The 10,678-nt window shown below is 35.4% G+C and overlaps 1 protein-coding gene across 2 annotated transcripts in view; it reads right to left on the bottom strand.

The window, feature by feature from the left end:
• Positions 1-456: 456 nt before the first annotated feature.
• Kcmf1 (potassium channel modulatory factor 1) overlaps positions 457-10,678 on the bottom strand; it is a 79,154-nt gene continuing 68,932 nt past the window's right edge. For both annotated transcript variants that reach the window (XM_046457546.2, XM_058583398.1), the window contains 4 exons: positions 10,313-10,414; positions 7,226-7,400; positions 4,804-5,086; positions 457-1,081 (listed from right to left, as the gene is read on the bottom strand). In XM_046457546.2, coding sequence (XP_046313502.1) covers positions 820-1,081; positions 4,804-5,086; positions 7,226-7,400; positions 10,313-10,414 — 822 coding nt within the window. In that variant the 3' untranslated portion in view covers positions 457-819. The remainder of the gene's footprint in view (positions 1,082-4,803; positions 5,087-7,225; positions 7,401-10,312; positions 10,415-10,678) is intronic.

Genomic DNA, 10,678 nt, shown 5'->3' with positions numbered 1-10,678 from the left:
ATATTTAACAATCAAATAAAAATTTAAACCACCACAAAAAGTAAAAACTTTTAAACAAACATAAACAGGATTTGTTTTTAGGGCACACAAACGGCCCTGCAGCAGATTCTGACAGTAGCTTTACTGTTGTGTCTTCTACAGATAACTTAAAGAGTCAGGCTGGGCTCCACACAGGTAAGATGACTAACAGGGCGACAGGACAGTCACAGAGGGTGGAGCGCCACATCTGGCTATACAACCCCAGATTCCACTGCAGAGCTGGCTTTGTGAGTAGGAGGCACACAAAGAAAGGTGATTCAGGCAGACATTATTCAAAAGCTACTTTGTCCCGTAACCATTGAATAATGTTTAGGAAAGCTTTGGGCTTTGTTTTTTAAGTTTTACTCCTTGTATTTAATTTTTTAAATAACAAGGTCACTAAAACTCATGCACGCTGCAAAAAACCTCATGCAGTAGTTAAGGTAAACCATCCAAGCAGTTTTTATTCATTAATATTCATAAATACACACAGCAGCTTCATTAGAGATTTCAATTTTCCTCTTCAGTTTGAATGTGGAGTATTAGGAGAGCCTTTTGCATGTCAAGGTACAGGAAGCAGAGATCACTCCTGCACTGCTACCTACATTTACCTGCTAGAAGTAAAAATTAGTTAAGTGGAAATGATTATCATATATATTTTCTCTCTTCCTTTTGAATGTACACAATGTAACAAGAGTGACAGACCTGAAATTACAATCACCAAACAAACCCAAGATAGTTGTTGTCCACTTTCATTGGCAAATACAGCACAGAGGACATTGTCTGCGAATTGGGATGTCATCAAAGAGGAGGTGGTGGAGGCTCATTTCCTTTATTACTCTCTTTTAAATTTAGGTTTTCTAAAGCAACATCTAAAGGCATAATATCTACACAGCCCATAGCACCAAAATCTGCCATCTCCCCCCGTTCATCCTCGTCTGAGGACGAGCTCTCTTCGCGCACTAAAGTGGACAGAAGGAGCTCTTGGACAAACAGGCTGCGGTCTGCACGCTCACTTTCCATGGACTGACGCTCTGTTTCAGACATTTTAGGATCATTCAACCTGTGTAAGTTAAAAAGAAAAAAACCTTATTGGTAAAAAGTCAAGGAACAATGGCATGACAAATTTCAATAATGTCTTCCACTGTGCAAGCTTTATAAGTGACAGCATTCAGACTCTAAGATGTATAAATAGAACACCTTGCTCTAAATTGTTACCTTAGTTATATTCAGATGAATTTCACATACTTTTAGCAATACTACTATTACCCTGAGTTGCAAAATTATGCCTTTATTAGATACAATTGGAGGAGGGGGACGACATTTAGACTTCCACTCCCTCTAGAGAAAACAAGGGCAATTTTTTTTTTCTGAAAAAACAATGTTTCTAAAAGAATAAAAGCTGGAGGAAATAGTGATTTCTCTACCCAGAATTTCACCTGTGAGATGTTAAAAAAGGAAAGCAGCAACCCTACTCACACAATCAAAATCTATAATGACCAGGATACTCACTTAAGAAAATCCTAAAGTTTCTCCTGACTTTAATTACTTCCAACTAATTCCTCCCAAAATAAGTTACGTCCAAAAACCTAAGAGAGCAAGAAAACACATTGTCCTCACTTTCTCTACTAAAAACCCAAGTGTGATAGGGACGATATGAGGTCCACTTGCCCATGATGCTCAGCGAAGCATGCATTCCTGAATTCTGGGCTATGCTGGAAAACCTGACTTATCTATACAAGGCCTGGACAGATGTTAATAGAAAATTCTAGGTTAACACTTGCTACTATCTTGTTAAAATGATTTTAAAATGTAATTCTCCAATAAATATGTGAAATTTTACTTAGTTTCAGTAGTAATATTATTTGTCTACACTTTTAGTGGCTAAGAAAGAAAGGGAAACCAGCTGGAACACTGGGATCAGGAAAAGTAGCAAAACAGAGAAAAGATGGGGACAGCTGAGAGGCATGCATGTGTGACAGGTATGCATGACAGGTGCCCAGGGGTACCCAAGCTGCGAGACAGATATTCTCCATGATGCTTGCTAACCAGCTCTCACTTCCTATTGAAAGGCCAGAAGCATTCAAAAATCATAATGGCAGTAGTATGGATCAGGGTATGTTCTAAGTGCTTTTGTGTATATTAAATCTTTTAACTGCTATCAGACATATTATCAACATTTTAAGGAAAACTGAAACAGAGAATAGGTTAAAAAGAAAAAACCTTATTGGTAAAAAGTTAAGGAACAAGGAATAAGGAACAATAGGTAACTTGCTCAAAATCTCATAACTATTAAGTTAAAAGCTGAAAGATTAGCTCTAGAGCTCAAAAAATAAAAAGATTTAAATTTCAGAAATTAAAGAAAACAAAAGTATTTGGAAGTAATTATATAAAAGCCACCGAATCACATTGAAATAAAATGATTGGTAATATACATAGTTAAAATCAAATTAATATCACCAGGGAATGGAAAACAAATGGAAATTGAACAGTAATGTACATGTTCTCAATCCAAAACTAGAGATTTGTTAAGAAGTGAAATGTATTATATGTTCCTAGCTTTGAAAAAGGTTCTTTAAAAAAAAAAATCTACAGAAGTCATATCTGTAATAGAAATACAGATGATATACATAAGACCACGTAGTCAGTATCAAGCAAATTACAAGATACATAGGTTGAAGACTTTGGCACTTTGTAGAGCATGTGATTCCAATATTACTGTTTTGATTTTCAGGGAAATAACTACGAACATGCCTCATTCTTGAAGGGCAGATAAAATCTGGTATTAGGGCTTGATCTCCCGATGGACAAACTTGATTTGGGTCCAAAGGAACTGCAAACTTGTGAGAATCTTCATATTGGGACAGCAAAACTAGCTGGCCCTAGCACCAAAAGCCTGAACATACACACTTCATAAGTTTCTAAAAGGTCATCTCCCTTAGAGCCCCCAAGAAACTGTCCACACCATCAGTTTCAAGGCAAGATGAATAGAAACTGCCCCTGGTCAAAGAAGAGAGAGAACAAAGATAAGGCCCTACATATATCATAATTAGCTGGTGTTTGTGAGACCAGGAATTCCATTGTGAGTATTGCACATGTTTTCCTTGCCTTAAATATTTATAATGTATGTTATAATGTATCTGAAGTTCTTAGGAGCCCAACAGCAAATAAACTTTCTTTTTATTAATTAGTTTTCCCCAAACTTATAACAAGAAAAAATAAATAAATAACTATAAATTCCTCAGAATATGTAAAATCCTAGTGATTTTTTTTGGGGGGGGGGGGGAAGACTGTCTTAGATAAATCAAGTAAGTCAACATCAAATTATATAATAAAAGATGTGAGAAATGATCTGCAAACTACAAGATACTATCCAACATGCATGTTCAGATGATATGGGGTGTCTTTTAAAAATGACAATTCAAATCCAAGGAAAGTACTCAGAGGCACCCTAGGAGCAGGATGTCCAATATAGAATAAAAATTCCAGACCAAGCCCACTTAGTAGTTTGGGGCTAAAAGACAATGGGAAAATAAGGGGTGGGGGCAGGAAGACATCTTTTTAAAAGAGGTGCTGGTGAGAATTTCTACTCATAGTTCAGTGAACTCTCAGTGAATAAAGACACAGGTTGGTCTCCTTTTCCAGTTTTTAAGAGCCTACGGATGACAAGTTACAAACTTACTATTGGTTAATCTCTAACAGGTAATACTATATAGCAGTTGGTAGATCCACCTATGGCTCTGATTTTCTTATAATAAAATTTTTCTGGTAATAAGCAGGCAGTTACTGACACTGCAGAGATAATTCAAAGGTAAATTCCTCACATGAGACTTCCTTCTTAGATCCATAATAAATGATGATAATGTCTACCAATGCATTTAATCCTCTTTAATTCTCTCATGTGGCAAAAATCCTGGGATATTGACAATAGTAAACTAGTTAAGTAACAAAGCCCAAACCTAGTAAATAGCAAAGTCAGGGCTATAGACCAGGGTCCTCAAACACTTTTTATTTCAAATCCACAATATGTTCTTTATAAGTACACACATGTACCATTGTACTAACAGATTTTTTAATGTGAGATAAAAGAAATATAAGTAGATATTTTAATAGTTTCTTCGTTTGAAGAAATCAATACACCATCAGACACAATGAGTTTGAGAGAGCTATGTTATACATTAATGTCCTTCGCTTTATGATTTGTATATTCCTCTCTGTTACATTAAAAGCCCAGTTGGTCCAGGTTTGTTATTTACTGCACCTAAGACTCTGGTCACCACTACTCTTACAGTGGAATGGTTTACTGTCTGTAATAAATATTACTTTTACTGTGATACACCATTTTTAAAAAATGGTTACTTCTGTGCATTAACCATAAGAATTTAAATATAGCTTCTTTAGAAATTCACAGGAGAAAACTACTATATGATGAAGTCTTCTGTACCTTTTAATACTTCACAACTGACTAAAATTGGCAAGTAGAAGCAAGAAATGTTAATTATGATAAAATATGTACCTAATATGCCCATCTATAAAATGATATATGGTGTTTTAAGTCTTATGTATAGTATGGAAAACAAAATTCGTATTAGATGATGATGTACACCTTGAGAAGAAGATGAGCATTCTTAGTTTATCTAACGTAATAACTATGTTTCAAAATCTTGGGGGAAATACTAAATATGCAGTTTTAATTGGAAAGCTCAAAAGAAGAAGTTTTAGACTGTATAGTACCAATAAAATACTCATTCTCCCAAAAAAAAATTATAATAATAAAGGAGCTACCTTGTTAAAAGAAACTGTGAATTCTGGAGAGTCTGCTGACTGCTTTCTGTATTTGCTGTATTGGTTGTTGCTGTGGATTGTGTGATTGTAGTGGTAACACTGCTTGTGTTAGTACGCCGGGTTGCGTTGCGTGCAGTCTCCAGTTGTTGCCGTGCTGCCTGGGCATGCTGCCGTTCTAACTGCAGCTGCATCTGCAGTTGTTGTAACTGAGAAGCGGAAGGGCCAGAAGAATTAAGCTGTCCTCCTGCAGAACGTCTCACTCCTGATAACTGAGATAAAAGCTCTGCAAATGAAAATGAAGATGATCAAAATCTACTTAACAAAGAAAAAAATATGCTACAGATGATATTTTTATTGGGAGAATATAAAAAGTAGTATCAACAAGTAGTTCATCTAAGAGTGCAATACTTTTTAGAATGTCTCTTGGAGGCAGAAATTACTGTGTACAGGAATGCAAAAAAACATGAACGTTACACACTATTATTTTTATTCTCAGCAAAACTTGAGACTATTTTTTAAAATTATTTATATCGAGTACTAATGTAAACTTCCTCTAAAAATTTAGTAGATTAAAGCAGTTTACTTAAAGGTCCAATTATAATATAAGCCCTCTCAGTATTACTAAGTTCCACAAGAAGAGAGAACAAGTTATACTCTGTTTACTATATTTCCATCTCTCAGAACAGAGCCTGACACATACTGAGAATTCACATGGTTTGCTTCCTTCAAATAACTGAAGGAATTATTAGAATTAAACCCAAGAGCCTAGAGCATTTCTGACTGTGACCCTTGCTCACTCACCTTTGCCTTCTCTCTGGTACTTTCTGGTCCTGCCAGAGTACTAGAATGCCACCAGTAGGGCTCAATAAGTTCCAGGAAACCTGCAGCACCTGACTGGGTGATCTATTTAGTCTGTTATAATCCAGACTGTCTTCTGTCAGTAAGGTTATAGTGATCAAGAGTAATGTAGACCTTTATCCCTGTGTTCTCATCTAAGGAGAGTAAAGTAATTACCATCTTCCATGGAGTATCTAGCTTACCAGAGAATGACCATTATCTCACAGATGCTCTCAGGCCAACAAAGCCTCTGATTTATCATTAAAACTAACTAACATGGTCAGTTTGTTTTCTTGCTCATGGGTGCTTTATCCCAGATTTTTAACATTGCCATTTAATGAAATATAGACTATCATTTCCCCTGACCACCTCCCCCTCAAAAAATCAAAGTAATGGAGAGAATTTCTGAATTCTGATTTTTGTTTCCAGAAATTACCCTTTAGAGCCTCTATAAAAGGCTCTAAAGGGTAATTTCAAATCCCCAAAACTCAGTTCACTAGGTTTGTTTTTGTTGTTCTACATCTAAATGTCCAAAGCACATCTGGAATTATAAAATTATAAAATTTTTTTAAAAATATTTATTTTTTATTTGTAGTTGGACACAATGCCTTTATTTTTTTAAATTTATTTTTATGTGGTGCTGAGGATCAAATCCAGGATCAAACTACTCACATGTGCTAGGCCAAGTGCCCTACCACTGAGCCACAACCCCAGCCTACATCTTCCATTTTTAAGAGCATTTTATGAGTAAAACTGCTCTGCATGTCTATCGCCTATTTAGATGTATCAATATTTCAGGAATTCTATAAGGTACATCACAGTTTCTAAATACATATTCTACCACATGTACACATTTCTATACTGTTGTTTTAAATCTGCAGGGTCTTCCAGAATCTTATTGCCTGTATGCTTGAGATTTCTTGCAGATTCTCTGGCTATAGTGATTTCTGACATTTTATTCTGACCCTTGTATTCTGCTGCCATCTTTCCAGGTTGTTCATTCCCTAGACTCAGTGAGTTAGCCAGGAACTACAGGCTAAAATATTGTCATTCTCAGATTTCCCCAAACTATTAAAAAATGTTCCCTTAACTGTGTTCCACAATAATATGGTTCTCAAATTAAGGCTAGAACAGAGAAATTCCTACTTTCTTCCATGAGAAAAAGCTTTATTGTTTAGTATTGTCAATTAGTTTTTTTAATCTGTGTACTTCTAGAGGTTGAACCATGGAATTCTGATTTTCTTGGGCTTCAATAGAAACCATAAATACCACATTAGGCCTTTCTATATTATCTTATGCCCCTAAGGACTTAAGAGAAATGCAGACCAATGCAAACTACTAAAGTAGTTTTACATTTGGGGATGAGGGTGTGGCTCAACAGTAGAGCACTTGCCTAACATATGTGAGGCCCTGGTTTGAATCATAGTACTACATGCATGAATAACAAACAATTTTCATGTTTATAAATATTTGGGAATTTTATTAAAAAACATAAGCATATTATCTGAGAGGAAAGACAAAGATCACATAAAACATTTTAAAATGAGCTCCCGTTATTTCCTTCATGAAGGTGAAACTAACTTACCAGCTATAGGATCCATGGCTTCCCTATTGCTTGGAGAATATGAACTCTGAGAAGAAGAAAGTCCACCAGTAGAACTGCTAGTAAAGTGCATATTTGATCTACGAGCACGAGGACCTCCTAATCCCCGGCCAGGGTGAAACATTCTACGTACATGTCGAACACCACTCGATTCATCATAACTCAAAAGTTAAGAAAAGGATCAAATATTTCACAGAAATTAAAAAGAAAGATCAGCCCTTGCTAGACAGGAATTAATTCCTAAGCTGCCAGCATTTTAAAATAGCACATTTAATTTAGAACACAGTAGCTATATGATACAATACATGCCTTTTATGCCAGCTCTTCAGGAGGCTGAGGCATAAGGATCACAGTTTGAGGCTAGCCTGAGCAAATTAGTGAAACTCTTGTCTAAAAGAAAGAATTAAAAAAAAAAAAAACCAGGAGAATGTAAATGTCCCAACTCTAGGAAACCTATTAATGCTAAAAATATACTCAAGTATAAAGCATGGTGCCTATGTAACTGTTTGGGTGTTTGTATGCATGCTAGTGCAGGCAAGCACAAGCACAAAGTTTAAAAAGATTCTCTGCAGGGACAGGAATTTCTTCCCAGGCTCCAGAGTAATGCTGCCAAATGAAGTCAAAGACACTGCCTGGTTAAATACCCAAGGTGAATGAACATTCCCTTATCCTGTTCTCAGTACTGAATTTTATACATGCTTACATTCAAGTAACCACAATTAATGAGAGTCAGTTTTATATTTGAGGAGCTGTATTAACATATAATCATTGAATCATTATCATCTAAAATAAAAAAAGGAACAGTTATGAATTCAGTAGGTGAAAGACTACATTTGATTATTAGTTTTAATCTTTGTCTTCAACTTTTTCTTGAGTTTCTTTTGTCAGTGGACCATAGAGAGAAAAGCATGTATTTATCAAGGAATCAGATTTCCAACAGTGGAACCCATCTCACACAGCTGAGTGTGAGTCAATTTGAAGTAGCAAATAGCTATCAAAACTGAAAATGACAACCTTGTGTTTCCACATGGGCAATTGTGTGTGAATGTTGAGGGTAGGAAGCCAAATATTATAGAAGAAACTTTTCTTTCAAAGTAGCAAATAGAATAGCTTTATAATGTAGAATGTGTTACTGATTCCCAGTTTTTCAGCTGATGGTTTTGGAGTCATTTAAGGATAAGTGAAGGGTTCCACAAAGCCATCAGGATACCACTGTCATGTAGTTTCTTATTGGCATTCATAACTATGGTTTGGTTTCCATAGAAAGTGATATTATTATCAGTATATTTAAAAGCACGCCAGGGACAGTGCACACCTGGAACCACAGATACTCAAGAGGCTGAGGAAGGATTAACAAGTTCCTAGGTCAGCAAGGGCAACTTAGCAAAATGTCTCCAAATAAAAAATTGAAAGGGCTGGGGATGAATTCTTAGTTGACCATTATGCCCCCTGGATCCTCAACTGAAAAAAAGTAGCTGGAGGTAGAGTGTACTTTAGGAAGATATCCATCAACACGGTGAGAAAGGAAAAAAAAAAGTCTGGTGCTTAAGAGGTAAAGAAAGAAGATACCCCGATATCGAATATGAACTTACATAACAACATTGGAAATATCTGAAAAATGAACATGTTTTCGGGATAATTGCCATGGCAACATTTTGTTTTCTAAGAAATCAAAAAACATATAACATTATTCTTATGTTTTGCATAATTTCATCTTTTCTTGGTAACCAAAGACATTTATTAAAATTGTGTAAAAAAATAGATGTAGATAATGTGGAATATTCCATTGAATGAACACCAATATTACTAGAATCTCTAGAATATGCTGAAAATTTCAGGATATCTCCTTGATTTTAAATAATTTGTTTCATCTCTCCATGAAGATGGAGTGAAGTATGTATCAAGTATAACCCTTCTGGATATTGTAAAGTATTCTTTTATACAAAATGCATAGTAACTGAAAGACTTTAAGTATTCTCACCCCATCTGGAGTTTTTTCATTCTCTGAAAAATAAAAAAATTAAATCACTGCTTTCTTCATGCTGCTTTCAGTGTCCCCTGCACAGGAGGAGAGAGAAAGGTCTCAGTGGTTTCCTCTGTTCATTGACTACCAGATCCTAGACTGGCTCAGGTTTCTAATTTTGCAGGCTTATACCATTTCTTCATCTTTCAATTATTTCCCACATATCTTCCCCCTAAATCTAAAAAGCTATAATCCCAATTAGAAAATTGGGAACTGTAAGCAAGAGAACTGTAGAATGAGAAAAAAAATCACCATTTTCTTTTCTAAAAGGTCCTAGGTTGGATTTTGACTGCCATAGGACAATCAAAAAAAGAAAGTCTGTCAAGAGAAAAAAATTCTGATTAAGCTCTTGAATTGCTTCAGTAAACACTGGGACCTCTTCATAAGAAAAGATTCTAATAAGTAACAGTTTTAGAAAAACAATTCCTAACTTTCTAGTTATAAAGCATTCAGTCCACAAAATTCATTGCTCTGGTAACCAATCCAGTAGTCTTAAAGAATACTGCAAAGAACTATTAAGAAAGGGAAGAGTATGCAGAAATGAAAGTAGGAAAGAACTAGACTCAACTTTATACTTCTCAGAGAAGAAATGGCTCTTTCAGGAGAAAGGGACCCCCAAAAGGGAAAGAAGCCCCACCTGCCATTATACCATATCCACAAAAGGGTAAGGGAGCAGAGGAACAGAGAAGGGAAAGCAAATAAAGCCCCTGTATATTTAACTAATCAAATTTTTAATTAAGATTCACTTTTCCTCTTTTGTATGAAATCACCTTTCCAGAAGACCTATAAGATCAAATTGTCTTTAAAAAATTTGATTGTAATGAACTAAAGATGATGAGCAAGTCAACTTTTCACTTAACAAATATGGTTCATATAACAATCCTAAGTATATAAAAAGAGAAGAAATTGCCTTTCACATTGTGTCACTTTTAGGAAAAGGTAAAAGAAATAAAAATAATTTGAAGATTAGTTTTTCTCTTTTGGGGATATTGTCCTTAAAAATAATCAAAATAACAAATATTATTTGTTGCCTCTTAAAAGGATATTAAATCTCTAGGGGCTCTGTGTTCAAGTGTAAGATGAGCTGCAAAGTCATCCGTGACATGATTAGGATCGCCTCCAGGTAACGCTGCACATATTGGACAAATCTGAAATGAAAATAAAGAAAGCAAGTTTAATAAATAGACACTGACCAGATCTTTCTGGACCAGCATTTTGTTATAAATTGTATCATTAGTAAGTTTCAACCAGGCAGAAACACTGTAGACCTTTAACTAGTGAAGGTTAGTAGAAGCCTAAGCAAGAACTGTTGTACATCAATGCTATCACTCACAACTAAAACACAATCTCTCAGAATCATACACAACAGTTCTAGACAGAGTTAAAACTTGATCTCTGGAAAGACCTTCGAA

Source organism: Marmota monax, unplaced genomic scaffold (assembly GCF_021218885.2).
Source record: "Marmota monax isolate L192 unplaced genomic scaffold, Marmota_monax_Labrador192_F-V1.1 WCK01_AAM20220418_F8-fsc00390, whole genome shotgun sequence".
Lineage (NCBI taxonomy): Eukaryota > Metazoa > Chordata > Mammalia > Rodentia > Sciuridae > Marmota > Marmota monax.
This window is presented reverse-complemented; position numbering and strand designations above follow the sequence as displayed.